The following is a 21,977-nucleotide window of genomic DNA, read 5'->3' as shown; positions in this document are numbered from 1 at the left end:
TCTTCTAACATGTTTGCCACAAATTGGTCGCATTGCTCCTGTAGTGATCATTTTCCAAGTTAATATGCTCCTTTTCTAACTTGGCTGCACCGTACTGAAGATGACCAATAGTCAGAGATACGTATATACGGTTGCCTTCCATCTTATAGATGATATTGGTGTATACATACTATATTAAAATTTTTTATGACAAATATCAATCGCCAACAGAAATATATCAATACTGTAAATACATAGCTTTTTTTTAAGTTAAACAAAATCATTTGTTTAACTTGTTTCATGTTTTCTTAAGATTGCATTAATATTCTTATATCAAACTGAGGATTTTTCTTCAGAAACGTTTATTTCTTTATATTTAATTTAAGCCACAGTTTAAAATCATTACATAGTAATGCCTAAATCAAAATGCAACCAAACAGATGTTTCCGATAAGAATCGCTTATAATCAACCGACATATATAAACCTATTCCATATAATTTAAAATTGCATACAAAATTTAAATTGTTTACATAAAAAAAACGTAAAACATTGAAATATATATTATAAATAAACCCGTCCAATATTTAATAAATAGGAGTAAACAAATATAGACTAAATTAACATCTTACTTAAATCATACCTTAATACTGACTTAGAAGCCATATTAGTTTTGATATTTCAATTCATTATATCAAAACTGCAACCAAACAAATGTTTTATATCGTACAAAAAATATCGATTAATAAGTATTACTGTTTTTTCCTAATTTTTGTACGAGGTATAACGATAACGTAATTATTAGCAGAAGAGTTTGGTTGTGTGTGATAAAGTTAATAATATGCTTTCATTCTTCATTATCGTCCTAAAAATGCATAATAGTAATACTTAAAATACCATTTTGGTCTCTTAATTGTAAACTTTTTAACTTGAAAAGAACCAGAAAAAAATCTAGTAGTTAAAAATAACAAACCACACAGAACTTTATTTTGAAGAAGTAGATAAAACGTACCCAAAATTAAAGAAGAAAAATTAAAATTCTTATATTTTATGTATTACACTTGAAGAAAATCATATTGGTAATTTATACGCCACTGAACCGTATTCATCATTTTGCAAAATCATTAATTTGTCGTGGCTGCTGTAAAAATATTGTTCTGGTTGAACAAAAATAAAGTATTAGAAAGATTTCGATGATTAATTCAATGACGCAAAAGTGGCAGCGTGCGATTAATTTCAGAAATCTCTTCTCAACAGTGACGGATCACATTGCTGATAAAAGACCATTCTCACCACGTGGACCTTATGTCTAAATCTATGATCTTAAAGATATTTTATCTTGTCAGAAATAAAAACAGAAACGTGATTTCATAAGAACTAACAGAAATCTAGGATATTATCCGGAAATGTATTTCTTTAGAAATTACTAAAAATAAAAATATAATTTGTATTATACATGGCATGATCTTTATGTAAAATTATTTATACTCATAATTTTGTTAAAAAATACGCCAAATTATAAGTTTTGACATTTTTAAAGCACAAATAAGATAAGATACCGTGCGTCCATACAAACAGCTTGTGAATATTTTGACAGATTCAATGTCGGAAACATACGACACAAAAATGCCTACCTTTAAGCATTAATAGCTTAAATAAACTTATTGTTGCAAACTGCATTCGTTGACAAAAGAAGAATAATCATAAATAATGAAAATGTATAGTCATCAATATTTTGACAGATTCAATGTCGGAAACATACGACACAAAAATGCCTACCTTTAAGCATTAATAGCTTAAATAAACTTATTGTTGCAAACTGCATTCGTTGACAAAAGAAGAATAATCATAAATAATGAAAATGTATAGTCATCAATTTTCATTAAACACTTTCCATTTGCAAATGGCTTTACAATTTCAAAAATTAACTTTTATTTTAATTGATTTAGTTTTATTTTTATAACTAATTGCATGTGAATATTTGTTTATTGAGATATTAGCCATGAGCACGTATGTTTGGTTGTATAGTAATTTACAGCGACATCGCTTTCAATTAAAGAAGACAGCAACGATACGTTTATTTCAGTTTTCAATAAGATGTGGCAGGAATTTGTGTGTTTTCGGTTTACGACCAAAAAAATATTGTCCACCTCTAAGCAGAATAGAGTATTGGGAAACTATTTTACGATATTAATCTGATCCAAAAATTATAACACTTTTGCGATTTTTTTGCTCAATATGACAAAAAATAGTCCAGGGTAATAAAAAAGGGACTATTAACCTTCCACTACACACGCACGGACTGATAGTCCGCGTTTGATTGAAACATAGAATTTTTCGCATACCTTCCACTATTTTCTGTAGCCGCTTTGTATATCTTTTTCCACTCAGCTGCTTTATTCTAGTCTAGACTGAGAAGTTGGTACGTTAACTTGTTTTCAAATTATAAGCAAATGGGGATTGAGAGTTTATATTTTCCAGATAACGTCTTACTAAGCAGAGCAGAACGGCCTTCAAAAGTTGATAAAAGAAACATTATTAGATGATAAGGAAGAACCTTTCTATAATGATAATGATCACCAAGAACAGGAACAGTTAGTTTTTTAATATAGCGTCGAGATTTTAAAATGTAACGCACGTAGATAAATTATATAATTATTACGGCCGGTTTCCGAAACGTTATTCAAATCTCCAATCATGTAATCAAGTATCAAATTTGATTAATTGTTAACAAGCGACAGGTTTCCGAAACGAAAATTATGGTAAAATTACGTGATCACCGATTATAGATTATTTGACATACGATTTTACATGGAAACAGTAGAATCGATTGTAATCGTTTATTATTTCTATACGAATTGTTCTTTATCTTGCTCTAAATTAAGAAAGTAATGTTGCTGTTTCACTTTACCATCATTCCTGTTTATGTGTAATCTGCATTCTGAAAATCAACAAACAAACATAACCTAACTAACTAATAATTTTGTGTCGTTCGTTAATGTTTACCAATTTGTCATTTATCATCTTTAATTCTTAAAATGAACCTTTGTAACAATATTTTTGGGTTCTTTCTAAACAAAAGATTTTATTTTATTTACTTACAACCTTATAACCATTGATACATAACCAAAGATTATAAGATTATTCGTCCAAAAATCTCAGATTACCTGACAAGCTAGTATGACAGAAGTTTGACATAGATAAAACGATAATTAGCGTTTCGGAAACCCAAAATACTTCTGACAGGCTGTTAATCATCGATTATTTGCTTGTTAGATTAGTTAATGTGTGTTATGTGATTGAAGTTTGATCGATGTTTCTGCAACTCAAAATACATTTAATCGACTGTTAACAGTAGATTACCTAATTTTGATAATGATCAGCCTTTCGGAAACCGGCTCTTAGTGTAAAATCAATTAGTTATATTGTACAAATATTTTAATAATTTAAATAAATTTTAAATTTATTTAAATTATTAAAATATTTAATATAATATTTATTTATTATAATTAATATCATATAATAATAATAATAAAAATAAAAGACTTTAAATAAACTTGTAAGTGTTATAAGTATAAAACCTTTGATAATAAATAAAAACAATAAATTAGAATTAATAAAAACATAACAATATGTACCATAAATTGGTGTTATTAAAGCAACTTAATTTTTTTTTTAATTTTGTGATCGATTGTTTCGTACACTCGTACTTTTGTGATTTTTGATACTCTCCCTAATTTCTTATTACTGGTAGGTTATACAGATTTAGAGTAATTTATTGCAACTGTAACTTCTTTGTCTCTAGTTAAACCCAAAATTTTAATATTGCTTTTTTATGTAAAGATTTACGTCGTTTTTTGTTGGTTCATATTGTTTAACTCGGTTTGAAAATTACTTTTTATTAATGGTATACCTTCTGGGCAACCTGTGATTATGGACAGAGTTTTATAGTATTTTATTGTGAAATTTTCGTATGTAAAAAATTTTTTACCAATTCGTAAAATTTTAAAATAAATTTGCTCAGAGATAGTTAAAGAAGGGCATATACGCATTGGATTTCTGACCACAGATTGTATATGTAGCAAAAGGTTTGTAACCACGGTGTTATATAAACATAAAAAGTTTATTAACTTATAACTACATTGCTTTATTTTCTAAATACCTTAGGAGTTGATACCTTTTGAAACTTAAGTATGAAAGAAGATTGTACATTTTGAAACGAATGCAAAACAATAACTAAAATACGTTGAAAATTAACTGTTTAAGAAAAAAAAAATAGACTAAGTTAGACTAAGCGCGTGAAGTTCTACTTAAACGAAATTTAGCAAATTTAAAAATGGCGGTTATAAACTTTCGAACAGAAGTTCCCGTATTAAATCAATACTGATTCTAATTAGTCATAGACATATGTGTGATTCTAATTATAACAGCAATTAGCTTTCTACTAATGCTAATTGCACTTTCTTAGGGTAATAAGTAATTAAATGAAATTCTTGTTAGACATTTCTCTAAAAATCGTAATTTCTTAAAGTGTTGTTTCTTTAAGCATCCTTAAAGCCGTAGAAATTGTTTCTTTGTAAGTCTTATATCTTTATTTTGCAAAATCAATAAACCAATTTTAAAAGTCCATGTACCTGTGAAGCGTGAAAATTGAACGGAAATTTCATTCTTAAATTTTTAATAAGGATTTAACGATAAAAATTAAAACTATGACGAATTGAAAATTTCAGAACTGCTAAACTAAAATTGGTAGCATTCAGAAAGTACAAAAATTAGTTTTATATACCGGGGTTGTCATGAAAATTTTTAGGAATATTGAGTCAGAACATATATTCGTCATGTTTCTGGATATTCTTTTAAGTATCACAGTGTTTGTGCTATCACACTGTTAAATGCTTGTAACAAGCTAAAAGAACATGATGGTGTATCCTGAAATAGCTAAAAAAGGACCTAAATATGCGTATGTATGGTGCGTTGACATATGTGTGTGTGTGTGTGTGTGTGTGTGTGTGTGTGTGTGTGTGTGTGTGTGTGTGTGTGTGTGTGTGTGTGTGTGTGTGTGTGTGTGTGTGTGTGTGTGTGTGTGTGTGTGTGTGTGTGTGTGTTTGTGTTTGTAGAGTTTTATATAGTACCACCAAATTACGAAAAAAATAAATAGCTAATTTATATTTTTTTAAATTATAAATTACAAGCAACAAGCAAGAGACACATTATTTTTAAAATATTTCGAATTTAGCAAAAATTGTAAACTTCTATTGCTTAAATTTTCAGACTGCACAGTCCCGTCAGATTTTGCATGTGCATTTTAAATAAGAGACTCAAAGGCACAGATAAAAACAGGAAAATATCAAACGGAAGAATTCCTGGTTACAAAAGGCTTGCGACAGGGATGCTGTACCTCACCAACCTTATTCAAGATATATGTTGCAGCGGTATTGGAAAGATGGAAAAGAAAGGTGCATAGGATGAGTATAGAGCTTAACAATAAATGTATATATACACTCCAGTTTGCTGATGACCAGGTAGTGCTAGCGACCGATAGGGAAGACATGCAGTACATGCTTAGAAAACTGATAGAAGAATATAACGACTGAGGAATGAATGTCAATACAACAAAAACCAAATATCTTTGTATTGGAAACGAGTCAGATAACATAGACCTCGAAAACGGACAACATATTTCCTGCTGTCAGAGCTATGACTACTTGGGTGTTGCCTTTGACAATACAGGAACTGATACATGGGAAATAGAAAAACGAATCACTCAAGCAAAGAAAGTCTTAGGATGTCTCAGTGGTATACTGTGGAGTAAAGAGATAACAAAAGAAAGAAAATTTAATATATATGAGACCATGATTAAAACTACTCTTCTTTATGGCGCTGAAACATAGAGAATTAGTGAAAAGAACAAAAAGCGAATAGAAGCAGTAGAGATGGATACAATAAGAAGATATTTAGGTATTTCCAGACGAGACCGAATCAGAAATGATGTAATAAAACAACGTATGGGAATAGAAAGAAATATAACTCAAGATATAGAGAAGAAACAATTAAGGTGGTATGGGCATGTTCAACGGATGCCAGCAACAAGACTCCCCAAAAACGTAGTAGAATGGCAACCGATAGGTGGACGGAAAAGAGGAAGACCCAGATTAGAATGGCAACACGGCGTAAGCAAGTCCATGAGCGAAAGAAATTTAACAACAAACGACTGCGAAGATAGGAAGAGATGGTGTTTAGGTATCGGACAACGTCGAAAGACGTTCTAAACCGATGTATATATTTTAAATAAACCGGATTTTTAGTAATTTTTAGTACCCGTCCAATGCATAACCAAATTCCTTGACCCTATGCAAAAATTTCCAAATTGCCGCTGCAATTCTGTAGTAACTAGTTACATGGTCAGTTGTTATAAGAAATCAAACCTGTTAATTTTTCTATTTCTGCGATAGTATTAATGCAAAATATATGAATTTACAGAAGATATCCTTAAAGATAATCTTTGAAGGAAGAAGAAGAATACACTTTTTGACAGTTTTTATTAAAGTAATTGAAGATTTCAGAAATGGGTGAAGGAATCTGTTTTTAGTAATAATTTCTTGTACCGTTCGCGTCATAAAAAACTGGTACAACTCTTATAACCAAAAACCGTGTTTTTTAAGTTGTGTACGTTGGTCTTGTCACATGTGACAATTTAATTTCTAGGGCACTGTTGCCAGTTCAACGAAAATATTATATGAAACCAGCTAAAAGTAGGGCTGTGCGACAGATCGCCAGTTTTGAGTATACTAAAAACTAAAATTATCGAACATTCTCTATCAGTCAGTCACATTTATTTAAACATGCATCCTAAAAAATTCTCCTATTTACTATTGTAATTTTCCATAATCTTAATTGAGTATCCACACATTGATTTGTGTTTAATTATAATTTATGAAAATATTTCAATTTAAAAATAATGATAGATAATCAATCTAGACATAACTTTAAATTATTATGATAAAACATTACAGTGAGATATTGGATTGTAACTGTCAAGTTTTGAAAAGCGTTTTTTCGTCCCGGATATTTTAAAGTTTGTAATACGTAGGATAAAGTATTATGTTAGTTTTTCACATTTATTGTTCTAGTAATAAATAATAATTTAATTTTGGTAGTTTTCCCGTAAAGTCTACCTACCGACGATATTAAAGAAAAACTAGAAACTGAAATAATAGGAAAAATTGGAGAAGATCAAGCAGGGTTCACAGTAGGAAAATCATGCCTAGATCATACGTACACATTAGAACAACTGATAGAGAAGAAAATGGCAAAAGGTAGACCGGTCCATCTGGCCTTTGTTGATCTAAAGAAAGCATATGACTCAATACCTAGAGTCAAATTATGGGAAGCAATGAATGATCTCGGAATCCGACAAACACTAATAAAAGCAGTTAAAGCACTATACAAAGAAAACAAAGTAGCTATTAAATGTGGAAATAAAGCCTACAATCCATTTAAGACGACAAAAGGACTTCTACAAGGCTGTGCTACGTCCCCTACTCTGTTTAAAATATTCTTGGAAAAGACACTCAAACCATGGAGGAGAAAGTGCGAAGGAATGGGCATACCAGTAAGAGACGAATACCTATACACCTTAAGTTTTGCCGACGATCAAGTAGTCATCGCACAAGATGAAGAAGATCTCAGCTTTATGCTCAGAAAACTAGAAGAAGAATATAAAAACAACGGAATGGAAATAAACTTAGAGAAAACCGAATACCTAACAACAGAAAACAAGGATATGAGAAACCTAGAGATAGACGAGGGAAGACAAATAAATGGAACAGATAAATTCAAGTATTTAGGAACCATAATATCGAACCAGGGAACAACAGAAGAAGATATAAACAACAGACTGAGACAAACAAGAAACTGTATAAGACAACTAAACTCAGTGTTGTGGGATAAGAACATTACGATAAAGACAAAAAAGAGAATAATATAATACCCTGACAAGAAGTATCCTGACATATGGGTCCGAAAACTGGACAATAAACAAGAGAAATAGAGGTAGAATAAGAGCAGTAGAAATGGAGTTCCTGAGGAGAAGCTGTAGACTTACAAAAAGAGACAGAATTAAAAACGCAGAGATTAAGCGGAGAATGGGAGTGCAATCAGACATAATCGACTATATAGAGGAGAAGAGACTATCCTGGTACGGCCACGTCAGAAGAGCGGACAGAGTACGCTGGATAAATAAAATCACAGAATGGAGCCCGATTGGAATAAGAAAGAGAGGAAGACCTCGAAGGTCATTCAGAGATGAAATCGACGAGGCCATGGAGAAAAGAATCCTGCGAGATGGAGACTGGAATGACAGGGAAAATTGGAGAAAACGGTTGAGTGAAGGAAGACAGTGAAAACTGTGGAAGTCCTTAGTAGTAGTAGTAGTAGTAATTTTGGTAGTTCACATGTTACTAAACTTGTATAATGCATTCCAATGTTCCCTGTGCTAATACCCTGGGTTTAAAGATCCTTAAAACATTTTGGATATTAGCTCAACCCGATCTTTGGTTATTAAATTTATTAGATACGGTTTTTTGTTGTTAGTGATAAAAATAATACCTATCTAAAAAATTTATACATTTTTGAACGTTATTTTTTATATATTTAGATTTTGTGCAATTCCGTTGGCTGAGATGGCAACAACGAATTGATTCACGGACCATTGTGTCCAGTCTGAACACAGGTTTACATTGGGAAAAGAAAGTGTACCAGTTTTATATCACGGGAAGTGTACTAGCGTCATTAAATCACTAAAACATAAGAAAAATGTGTTAGCAATAATTTGTGACACATTGAAATGTAAGTGCCAGTATAGAATGCAGTCTACACAAGGCACGCGGTCTACCTGTCTACGTGGAACCTGAAAATTCCTGAAGGATTTGCGCAAAACAATAAAATGCGGCAAACACTTGTAGAAAAAAATATTTATTCACAAGTAAAGACTATTTGGAAAAAAGTAAATGTCAAATGAAAGGGGACTCTAATAACTTAAAAAAAAAAATATAACTATTTACACTAAAAAAAATATATGTAACCTATTTATTTACAAAACGATAGAGCATAATTATAATTAAAGAAATAATTCCTGCACCTTAATTTAAAAGAGAAAAGCAGTCAATGATTCAAGCTTAAAAAAGTCATGTAGGAACCCTAACCAAGAATTTAAAAATATACCCTATCTGTACACCTGTATGACGTCCCTTAAAAATTTTCGATGCCCTATGTGTGCACTTGTGATGTAGGATCTATGCAGTGCCTTTGGTGGTTTACCGTCCGATGTGCGAATCCCAGTCAGTTTAGGTTTGCATAAGCAGGCCATTCATCAAAATAGATGACGGAACCTGCCGCAATTTTCTTTTGGATAATAGGGACTAAAGTCGCCCCTTTTGTCCGCTCGATAAACAAATAGCGACACCCTCCCTTATTTTTCAACTCAAATTCACAAGGGCCGTTGATAAGTGCTCCGTGATTCCGTTAGTTTTACAATTCAGCATTGTTGTCCTCCGAATCTGCAGCACCAGATCGTATTCGCTGACTTCTCCGTTAGATGAACTGTCGTGGTTAATGAAATATTTTTTTAGAACAAAAACACTATTTTTAAAATATCGCATAAAGATAGATTTCAATTATTGATTCTGTTTTTGAGATCGGTGTAATAAAAAATTCATTACCCTAACGAACGGACCATGTGACTTCGCAGCCCTTGGGAGAACAATGCAGAACTGGCCTCGGTTTTCCATATCGAACTCTACATGTCTTCTGCTGCATGACACTTCCACAACGATGGCAAGATTGAGCAGCATCTGCTTTGTCAAGAAGTCCGTATACTCGAAGAAACGCCACAGCATACTTCTCTGATTTGTAAATCTACCAGGCAATTTCATTCAAAAAGAGGTGTTGTAATTTGCTTAAATCGTTCTGGAAACAGATTATGGTTTTCCTTAGCCACACATGTAGACCGCATCCCTTGGTATATTGGCACATGTAGACCGCATCCCTCGGTAATAAATGCAAGAAGTTTGTCATCAAACAAAAGATTCCAAACTTTTTTAGGATTAAAAGAGTCAATTCTTGGAACATTGTTTAAGCCAGTACATTTTACTACAATATTAGGTTGTAAAGTACGGATTGCTTTAAGATGTACAGGTATCTTGGACCATCTAAAGCGATGTTTACCGTCAAAAACATTTCACGCTCTTCTTCATGTTGTCGTTCTTCAGGTCAAGGTTCTTGTTCAGATTGAAATTACCGTTATCTTGTTCTTTTGTCTATTTTAACAGTCTTATCAAAATTTTGTTGCCAAATTTTACCTTCTTTAAAAGGATAGCCATAATTGTATTTGTTGATTTATGAGCTGATAATAAGTTAGACAAAACTCAGAAATCAGATCATATGATAAATTCGAAAATATTTACTTATATACATAATATTACATAAGGTCTGCTTGAAGCTACACTTAAGTTCGAACTGGTAGGGTGAGCGATTTGAATTAAGTATTCGAAAACTGAATACGTGTGTGAGATGTAACGTCTGTCATTACAGGTTGAGAGGAACAAATTTATATATTAGTGTTTATTATACTCTACATAGAAAAAAGCCTAAGGTGGCTGTTGTTTGTTATTGACGGCTAATTTCTATTTGACAGAATTTATTTCTGGCTATATTGTTATATTAATTACTGCTAACGGTTGTACTACTGCTACATGTCACTATAAAAAAGAGTTTTTGTTATTAAGTACATGGCGCAATTATTAATGTAACGAAGAATTCAGAAAATACACAAAAAATAAAAATAAGTATTATTATTAATTCTCCAATCCGGAAATTAATTATAAGCCACACATTTTACAGAAATTTAAACGGTGTAGATAAAATCCCGCTCGATTAACTTTGTGCATGTTGTGTACGAATGACTACAAAATGGCAATAAAAAACCTTTAGTAAAATAAATTTACCAGATACTTAAAAATTGTAGGAATGTTGGCTCACACAACTATTTTTCGCGAAACTTACAGTTCGTCTAAAATTTCTTTGGTCTACAGGGTGGCATTAATATTCAAGAATAATGTAAAATATGATACTGAAATAAGAGAAAGTACTTTTTTAGAATATATTATATTGGGTTTTTTAGTTTATAAATGGTATTATTTATACATTATCATAATACCATGTATAAAGAAAAACAAACCAAAGAAATACATAGCCAAACAACATTTTTTTACGTGAAGTTTAGTAAATTAAATTGTATCCTTAAACGCAAAAACTCTCCAAAATACTTAAAAACTAAATTTTTTAACATATTTTTACTTACTTATGGGCAATTCGGTTCTTACTTATGGACAGGTACGTACTTACGTAGTTACTTAAAAGTAAGGACATAAAAATCTGATACAAAGAAAACAAAAAGGTCTATGAAAAGGCACATGATGAATATAAAACTAGACGATAGGGAATAATCTTACTGCACAATAAAGATTTGAAGGTACCACGAATACTGAGTGAATGAAACAGGCATAGATATGAATATCGGTATATTATTTAGAAATTAACTATATCTATAAAATCAACTATAATGTACGGCACTAGATTTTAAAGAGGTCAAAAAAATAAGGACAACTGATGACAAAGTAGTGATATAAACGAATTAATTAAAAAATATATAGATATGATAGAATTCTCTCATACCAACAACTGCTCATCAATTCCGCGGAAGGAATAGGAGAGGACAGTCAAAAATGACCTGTTAGAGGACACTAAAACAAGACATGTGTATATAATATATCTGGCGGCGACAGCCAGAAAAAGTACAGAAATATACCATTCTTACAAATTGCAGCCAATTCTAACTTGAAAGCATTAATCCGAAAAAAGTAGATAACATTTTAGTAGCTAAATAACTAGAAAAAAGTAGTAAAATTGTTTAGATATGTCTGAAATGAGTAATCATTAAGTCAACCCGAAATTTTTTGGTCTCCTTGCAGTTATTTCAGTTAAGGTCGAAGACTCCACATCGTATACTGAGATAAAGAATATATATTATGGCTCGGACATACAGGATTGGAGGCAAGTATTGCTTTCCGATAAAGAATCGAGATTCTATCTTACGGACTAAAACAAACGTGTAAGAGTGTGACGACGTCGAGGTGAGAAATAAGCTTAAGCATGTGTTGCCGAGCGACATTTGTTGAAGGGTCATTTATGCCATGGGGCGGCATATCGTTTGAGGCGCCCACGGAGTTAGTCTTTATCAAGAATGGGACCTTGACTGAGCATAATTACCTGGCACAGATTCTAGAAGACCATGTTTTACCGTTTATGGTTATTGTTGAAGACAACGCAACATGATAATGATAGTTCACGGCCCCCCACTACTCAGATAGTTACTGAGTATCTTAACTAGGTTTAAATCACACGATTTGTTTGGCCTGCTCACAGTCCAAATATAAATTTTATAGAACATGTTTGGGATGAGATGAAGAGACGTTTACGGAGTCATATGCCGGCCCCTAGAAATTCAAGATAGCTTTGCGACATATTGCTACAGTAATGGAACAATCTTCCGCAGTAAGATTTACCACAAACTAATAAATACCGATTTTAGCAAGTTTATACGAAGATTAAAATAGTTATATAGTTCACATCTTAATATTTAAAAAAATAAGACAATATTTTTTAAATTATTTTAAATATTCCGCAAAAAGTAAGATTACTTATTATAAAGGGCTAAAAACATGATCTTCGCAGCGCAACAAAAATAACAACAATCTCGCGGTATCTAGGAGGTACCTAGGACCCTATATTTGGATAGCTTTCAATGTTTCGCTGCTGTTGTAATAACTTTGTCATAAACTGGGGAACGCTATTGGCCACTGTAACTAAAGTACTTAACGTAATTAGGGGCCAATACCAACCTCATGGATAGAGATTGACAGACAGTAACTCAAACATACATACCGATCGCCCAAAACTTTAAAGACGGTCCACACTCTAAAGACGATTATTTAATATATCTCTATTTTACCCCTATGTATTACATTATTGTTGTAATAAGTACCTTCTTACATATTTCATTTTTATTAATTTTTTTTCTTGTTTTACATTATCATTTTTTTATATATGTATTATACTAGACTGAACATGTTGAAATGTCTTTCCTTTATATTTTGCCTTGTAAATAGCTTCATTGTTCATTTGATTTTATTTGTTCATTAAAAGCTTTTTATTAACACCATAAATTACAGAAACTTTTTTCAAAAACTGTATGGCATCATACTAAACAGCACATTCACTTTAATCCGCTTGTACTGTGCATTTCCACTAAATATTATAGCATAATTGTAAAGCCTGAGCAAATGTTAGACATAAAAATGTGCCTATTAAAATGTCAGCAAAAACGGTCAGTAAATGTCTGAGACCCACACCAATGTATAATCAAAAAAAACTTTAAAATTCTCTGTATTATCACCAATCTACATTACAAATACTCCAATTAAGGTAAAGGTTTCTGACCAAATAAATCTGCCTACAATTTACAACAATAGTTCGTCTCGTAAAATAGAAAAAAAAAACTATTTTTTTTAATATCTAGAGGTTTGAGAAGAACTCTCATCTAGTAGCGAGCTTCCTTATCCTGTGTAGAGACTTCTCTATCGTCCACGAGTCAACAATCCCATGTGTAAAATCAACCTGGAGAAATCGTTACTCTTACCTGAACTCAATTACTATATGAGTGTGGCGCGGTATAAGTACTAGCACAGATTTATCTGCTTTCTATTGAAGAAACCCGGCACGGTGCAAGATATTTTTTATGCAAATTACACGACCATTCACGCTCAATCAAATAGGTATACTTGGTTCACTAAGTTACCTATTGAATACCCTATAGCTACGTTGAGCCTTGAACGATTTCGATTTATAGTTACTATGCAACCAAGCAAACGTGATCATAGCCAATTAAAGATCATAGCCAAACATAAAAAACGTAAGAATGGCTAATGGAAAGTTCTAAAATCAATCCTATGGGTAATACAGAAGATATCAAGGAACCACTATTTTCTATAAAAAAAAAACATCAAATCTAAATGTACATTGTAGATAAGAAAAAAAAGCAAGATTAGAAGAACTACATTCAATACTTTGGTTAATTAAGATTAAACGGAAAGTAATATAGCAACATATAGACCCATTACAGATCCTATATAAACGTACAGCTGGCAATATTGGAAAATTAGCATTAATAAATATATATACAACTGAAATATTAGAAATTAAATTTTTTTAGTATAAGGAAAAGAAACGAAGACATTAGACTAAAAATGGAAGTAACAGATGATTTCACTAACAGAATGATGACCCGATAGATCAGAATGTTGAATATTAACCTACAAATAGATTAAAAAAACGGGAAAAATTTTGGCAGAAAACGATTGGAATATAGAACAAAATGGAGATGTGGGATATGGCAGTAACTTTATTTTATTTCTAAAAAAAACTTTTTTAATAAACACGATAGGCTATTTATTGCAGTGGGTTTTGGCTATACTAACTCGATTTCGTTCAGAAAAAAAGTTAACGACTTTAGAAATTTATCTCTCCATTTATTACCCCTGAGCTTTACTTACTATAATACTTTCTTAGATGTTTGTCTTTTTTTTAGTTTTAATATTATCTATATACGCATTGATATCTCTAAAATTATTGATCTTAAATTGGCTCCTAACCTTTTATTTTTCGTGCACTTCTGCTTTTGAACTATTAAAACAAAACATAACTTTATATTATGACTATCTTATTTTGGTTAATAATAAACAGGTTTTATTTCGTTATTACTAACTATTTATATAATTAATAAATATTTTAGAATGTACGTAGTCACCCTGTAGACAAATGTGGCGCCGCGCCGGTAAAATCTACGGCATCCAATAATTTCAGTTACCTCGCCAAAATCGTTGGTGTTGTCAATTTGAATTTTGTGACAATGCCTTGGTCAAAACGAAAACAAGATTATTTCTTACACAAATCAAATGAAACGTAATAATATAACTTAAAAATAAATTCAATTAGATGTTTACATTTTTCATATAAATAGTTGTTCCAAATTTATTTTGGAGGTATTTAGTATGTTTTTCTGTAGGTTTAGAAATAAATATTAAATACTGGAGAGGGTGGACTATCGATGGAAACTGAACCTCGTGCTGATGATTCTAAAATAAAATAAATCCAAGGATATTTTATTATTTGCCATAAATATTATTTCTACGTAAAAAGATTATCTAACATTAAAACACTGAAATCTTTTATTTTCAACTTTTTCGCCAAATTCATTATAATAATTTATTATTACTACAGCTGTTTCGGCAAAGTACCTATCTCAAGTTATCTATTTTCAATATGTGTCTATACCTTATAGTCTTTAGCTGAATAAGTTGAGGGGGGAAGAGCTGTTTGTCAAAAGTTGGTCATTCTAAATTATATCTGTATTTTTTATATCATTAATTTCCATAGATTCTAATAAAGATAGCTTAAGGCCTTTATTTTGGATGTGAAAAATTTGAAATTCGTCATTAAAAGAATAATTACGACCCAAAAGGTGAAGTGCGTATCTTTTTTAACTATTATTTAAGTCGTTGAGACTTGGATAGATGTGTTATATGTGAGCTCTCCCTCAACACCCGATGCACCTTCAGTTTGGCCCAGCACTCAGCGTCCATATCAAGGCGACATCGAACACTCCCAGAGCAAGAGTAAACAAGAAAGAAGAAAAAGGGTTTTGTACGTTGTTTACTTGGTGTTCTAAAATTTTAATATTTTTAGTAAACTGTTGTTTAAAAATTGTTTGTGCTATACTATTATATCCTAATTATTGCAAATTACCTGAAAATAAAGAAAATGTTTGTGTACATTTTCAAATTTACTGGTAAATTGGAAAGTATCTAAAACTAACCTCAAAATGCAATCCAAATGTTTTAAGTGTTCTGTAAACTGAATTTTTAAAGGGCCTAAGAACAATGGTGAAGTGTTTGGTTACCCAGGTGATTTTTGCAAGAATGTGATGTGCAGGAGCTGTGCTGGAATTATTTCAACGGAGATAAGATGTTTATTGTTAGCTACCAGAATCATGCCTTACTTGTGTGAGGATTGTTTACCTGGGATTATGAATATCCTAAACGTAAACAATCGTATCGGTGCCCTTGAAAACACTTTAAGTGAAGTGAAAATTGCCAGCACCCAGAATATTATTGAATTAGAGGATGAAATCGCTAAGATAAGTGTGGAGATGGAAAGTTTAAAAACAAGTTTTGAAACAATCTATGATGATCTAAAAAAAGATCTTAGGGTTATTAAAGAATCTTCCACTGGCAACAAATCAGTAAGTAGTGCTGGAAATGATAACATTAAAACTTGTGCAGATGTCAAAGGTACCGATGCAGTTTTTGGGGAGATACAGGACAGGACCTGGAGAGCCAAAAATATTATTATATACCTATAATGTTCCTGAAAACCATTCCCGTGAATCTAACATCCGTGCTGAATACGATAGAAATGTGTTGTGGAACATGTTTTTAAACAGGTAATGTGTAGCACAAAAAAGTTAGTCATTGGTGCAGTGTACTTTCCTCCACGGTCATCTGAGTCATTATATGGGGAGCATTCCACCTGTATGTTGGACTTAGAAGATAGTGATTTTGAATTCTGTATTTGTGGTGACTACAACCTACCTGAGGCATCCTGGGATAATCTGAATAAGGGTGTAACAGTTTAGTGTCCGCATCATTCTCCAGTAAATATTTCTGTACTTAGAGGGATGCAGTTTTGTCGATTTCAACTGATATTCTATTAAATACTTCGCAACATCATTCAGCTTGTGCTATATTGTTACATGCAGTCAATTTAAATTTGTTTCTTAAATATAATGTCTTCTATCATGATTTTAAAAAATGTAGTTATCAATTTCAATGAATATTTAGCCTCAATTCCTTAAAACACGGTATTAGATGAATCAGATATTACTTGCTGCGTAGAAAATTTTTACCATATTTTTTATGATGCCATCAATATATAAGTTAGTTTTGCTTGCCCTATCTCCACCCCAGTAACTTTTGTCCCAATTGTCAACCCCCTATAATTATACCCTATGTGGCAGGCAAAATATTTCATTACATTTTATTGAGCTAGATCTGCGTCTACTTTTTTCGCACGAGTTAGCATGAAATGCTGTCAAGTACGGCTGTGCGCCCATACTGTGCAAGGTTTTAATCCCCCAGGGTTTTCCAGCTCTCTGGGGAATCGCTAAGGCAACACCTTTGTCCCTGTAGCATGAAATGTTCTGAGCGCGATGATGTTATACATGTTGGTGGTGGGAAGCCACAGGAGTATGGTAAAAATGTATGTATATGTATGTGTAATTTATGTTTGTGTGTGTATACACGCACATCTGGTAACGTCTACAAATTTGTCTATGTTCAATATATTAACAGCATAACTGCAAACCCGAGACTCATAGTTGATACCTGTATAATATGTACTTAATTGTTACTCTAGTATTTTTCTTTTAAACCGTATTAACATCTATTCGACGGTCCTATATACCCATACGAAGTTCCATTTCCCATAAACCTACAGGACGCGACGCGTCGGAGATAAAAACTTCTCCACCCAGCATGTCATGCTTGAAGTACTGAAGAGCTTAGACCCACAGTCTTAATCCGAAACAAAAAGCTTTCAATTAATTTCTCTCATATACCTACATGGCTAACATTTCTAATAATAATCTATGGTCGTAGAAATTAAATTAAATTAAAAACAAAAAGCAGACGAAAAAACTAATACTACTCACCCTTATCTTTTTCCGCTTCTTTTCGACTGGCATCAAAAATGCCTGTTGTTAAAGCCTTCCGTTTGAGCAAATATGGCCTTCTTTTCGGTTTTGATGAAACTCCACCTGCAGCTTCTATAAAAAATAGTTTTGTTTAGCATAAACTATATTAACATGTACATAAAAACATACTAAATTGTATATATATCATATATATATATATTTATATATATATATATATATATATATATATATATATATATATATATATATATATATATATGTGTGTTAAGTTAACTCAAGCACCAGCAAGAACCATTTTTGGTTTTCTGTTTTGCGAGACATGCCAGTACTTTTAACTTTTATTATTTACTCGCATTATTCTTTTCCATTTGTTTTAAACGTTTCAACGTTTGGCATTCCTTTCCCCAAGTAGCTGTAGCTTCCTCCGTGGTTGGTGTTAGTTGTTGCCCTGGAAACCATCAGGCTCTTCTAACTCTAATGCCACAAATTGGTTGCATTGCTCCTGTAGTGATCCCTTCCCAAGTTAATATGCTCCTTTTCTAATTTGGCTGCACCGTACTGCAGACGACCAATAGTCAGAAATACGTATATACGGTTGCCTTCCATCGATATACCATTTTTGGTTTTCTGTTTTGCGAGACATGCCATTACTTTTTACTTTTATTATTTACTCGCATTATCCTTTTCCATTTGTTTTAAACGTTTCAACGTTTGGCATTCCTTTCCTCAGGTAGCTGTAGCTTCCTCCGTGGTTGGTGTTAGTTGTTGCCCTGGAAACCATCAGGCTCTTCTAACTCTAATGCCACAAATTGGTTGCATTGCTCCTGTAGTGATCCTTTTCCAAGTTAATATGCTTCTTTTCTAACTTGGCTGTACCGTACTGAAGACGACCAATAGTCAGAAATACGTATATACTGTTGCCTTCTATCGATATACCATTTTTGATTTTCTGTTTTACGAGACATGCCATTACTTTTTACTTTTATCATTCACTCGCATTATCGTTTTCCTTTGTTTTAAACGTTTCAACGTTTGGCATTTCTTTCCCCAGGTAGCTGTAGCTTCCTCCGTGGTTGGTGTTAGTTGTTGCCCTGGAAACCATCAGGGTGTTCTAACTCTAATGTCACAAATTGGTTGCATTGCTCCTGTAGTGATCTTTTCCCAAGTTAATATGCTCCTTTTCTAACTTGGCTGCACCGTACCAATACCGTTGAAGACGACCAATAGTCAGAAATATATATATATATATATATATATATATATATATATATATATATATATATATATATATATATATATATATATATATATATATATATATATATATATATATATATATATATATATATATAATATAGTTGTGTGTGTGTATGTATGGAGACTACGTATTTAAGAAATACATACAATCAAGATGGCCAACATGTACTCTTTGTTAATAAAAGACCATTTATTGTATCCAATGCTAAAGTGCTGTCTTAAAACGATATAGTTAACCCATTATGACTGTCTATAGATGGTGTTTACATTTTTTTGCTAAATTCAGATTTGTCAATACTTACAGCTTAAATGGTTTTATTTGATTTTAAATGACCTTACAGGTATGCATTGATAAACACTGGAACATTTCCTGTCGTCCCATTTAGCAGGTACTAGCAGTTACTTTTAGCCATGCGTCAAAATAGGTGTATAAATTTATATATAAGTTTTTTTATATAAGTGGAAAAGTGGTTTAAAATGTTTATATTTTGCTGTTAAATTTACTGTAAGTTTATCAAAATATTTATTTTTGGAATAGATCATTGGTTTTAGAAAAATAAATGAGCTACTATAATTTTTAGCATTATAATTGATGACCGTCTACAGACGGTCATAACAGTTTACTTCGAATTTTTTTGCAACGTGTTTTTTGAAACAAAATTATTTTTCATTCTGTTTTTGCAGATAAATATCACCTGTGTTATTTGACCCTAAATATGAATTGCCATTGATAAAAGAAAGTAGTCGTAAAGTATATGATCTTTCTAAAATGACTGATGAAGAAGTACTTTAAATATTAAACTCAATAAAAAATAATTATTCATCTGACACTGATGGTGATTTTGATAGTGATGATAGTGTTAGAGCTACGACAAAGAACAGGAGTGGCTGATGCAGTAGAGAGAGTAGCAACACTAAAATGGAACTGGCCAGGTCACGTGGGTCGAATGACAGATAATAGATGAGCAAAGCGGATACTGGAATGGAGACCAAGAAATGATGCCTACCGAAGCAGAGGTCGTCCACCAACACGTTGGACTAACGATCTAAAACGTTGTCATAGGAATTGGATGCAAGAGGCACAAGATCGAAATAGATGGAAAATTATGAGGGAGATCTATGTCCAGCAGTGGATAAGCGAAGATTGAATGATGATGATGATGATGATAGTGTCGGAAATCCAGATTTTCGTCCTCAAGGCTCGTTACAACCTACATATGACGAGATTACTCAGTCCACTGTATCTTATTTTCTGAAAGAAATTAATGCTGCAAATTCCAGGGATGACTTTATAAACGCTAAATTACCACTAAAATTTAGCAGTATTGATAAAAAAGTTATTACATCAACATAATCTCCTGTTATAACTGCTGAAGAAATGCAATTAACATAGTACCCTGCAGAGACTACTACAGATATTTCATTGTGAAAATGTTCTGTTAAAACTACTACAGTTATTCTAACACAATTACACTTATTCGCCATTACCAGAGGAACAACACCAAAAATGCAACACCATTTATGCCAATACATGCCTAATAAACCCCATAAATAGGGAATCAGATTATTTGTCCTATGCAAATTGACGGATATTAATAAAGTTTGTCTCAGACTATCCCTGATTTTAAAAAATACATTATCTACTGCGATAACTTTTACACTTCGTTATATTATCTTCGCTAGTATTTCTTCGCGCACGGGGTATTTATTTATTGGGAACTTTTCGAGCTAATTGAATTAATAACTTTAAATTAATAGCGTAATGAAAATAAGTAACTGACCAAAGAAAAAAGGGGGAACATATAGGGATAGCATATGGCATTGAACTAAGTACTGTGCCTTGAAAAGATACAGAAAATGTACATCTAGTTTCCACTTACGTAGAAAAGCAGCCATTCAAACAAGCACTTAATCAACAATAATCAGAAAAAGCAGTTCGTTATAACGTGAACTGTCCACAAATTGTCAAAGAATACAAAAGTCATATGGCTACTGTATATCATATGGACGGTTTAATAGGCAGGTACTTTATGAGACTGAAAACTGAAAATCCCATGTTACGGATAATTTATCACCTAATTAATATAGCAGTGAAAAATGCCTATCTTCTATATCGTAGACTTTACCCACAACCTTCTAAAAAGATCAAATTGCTACTGTTTCGCGAGAAAATTGCTGATGGTCTGTAGGAATATGCAATAATACGTGCTGTAGAAAGACCCTCGAATCGGACAACCCAACCCAATATGTCTAGGACTGGACCAAACTCACTTCGTCCACCAGATAATATGCGATATGGTGGTATAGATTATAATCCAGGTATTTTCATAAGATGGAAATATTTTAAGAAGTCTGATACTCAGGTGTATTACATGAAGTACAATCTCAATTTATGAATTACACCAGACAAAAAAACGGTTTCTATGACTGCCATAATATGTAGTTCACCATTTTTGATATTTTTATGTTTTATAGTGTTTTACTTTCTTATTTTTATATTTTGTTGCATTTTGGTTTTATTGTAACAATAAAAATTATTTCTTTAGTTATTCTATTCAATTAACACATATTTTAATTTTTTACACTTAAACCGTTGACTGTCTAGAAATGGTTTACCTTCTTTCTCATCTGGAGGACAAACTATCATAAATATTTAAAAAAATAAAAAGGAAATTAATTATAAGACTCAAATTACCCTCATTAGAAATTATCACATATTTTGAACCATTTAAAAAGTCGTTGGTCGATGGTAAATATACTACCATTACACTATTCCATAATTGATCCGACAACAAAAATTCAGGTTTCACCAAAGATGTACTAAATCATTAATCTTCTTACATATTATACTGTATG

At 32.0% G+C, this 21,977-nt stretch overlaps 1 protein-coding gene across 1 annotated transcript in view; it reads right to left on the bottom strand.

Moving 5' to 3' along the window:
• The window catches only part of RhoGAP102A (Rho GTPase activating protein at 102A), a 147,016-nt gene that overhangs the window by 68,991 nt on the left and 56,048 nt on the right, over window positions 1–21,977 (bottom strand). Inside the window, exon 3 of the mRNA XM_072529968.1 lies at window positions 17,862–17,975. Coding sequence (XP_072386069.1) covers window positions 17,862–17,975 — 114 coding nt within the window. The remainder of the gene's footprint in view (window positions 1–17,861; window positions 17,976–21,977) is intronic.

Source organism: Diabrotica undecimpunctata, chromosome 4 (assembly GCF_040954645.1).
Source record: "Diabrotica undecimpunctata isolate CICGRU chromosome 4, icDiaUnde3, whole genome shotgun sequence".
Taxonomy (NCBI): Eukaryota; Metazoa; Arthropoda; class Insecta; order Coleoptera; family Chrysomelidae; genus Diabrotica; species Diabrotica undecimpunctata.
Note: the sequence above shows the minus strand (reverse complement) of the source record. Positions and strands in the feature narration are given on the sequence as shown.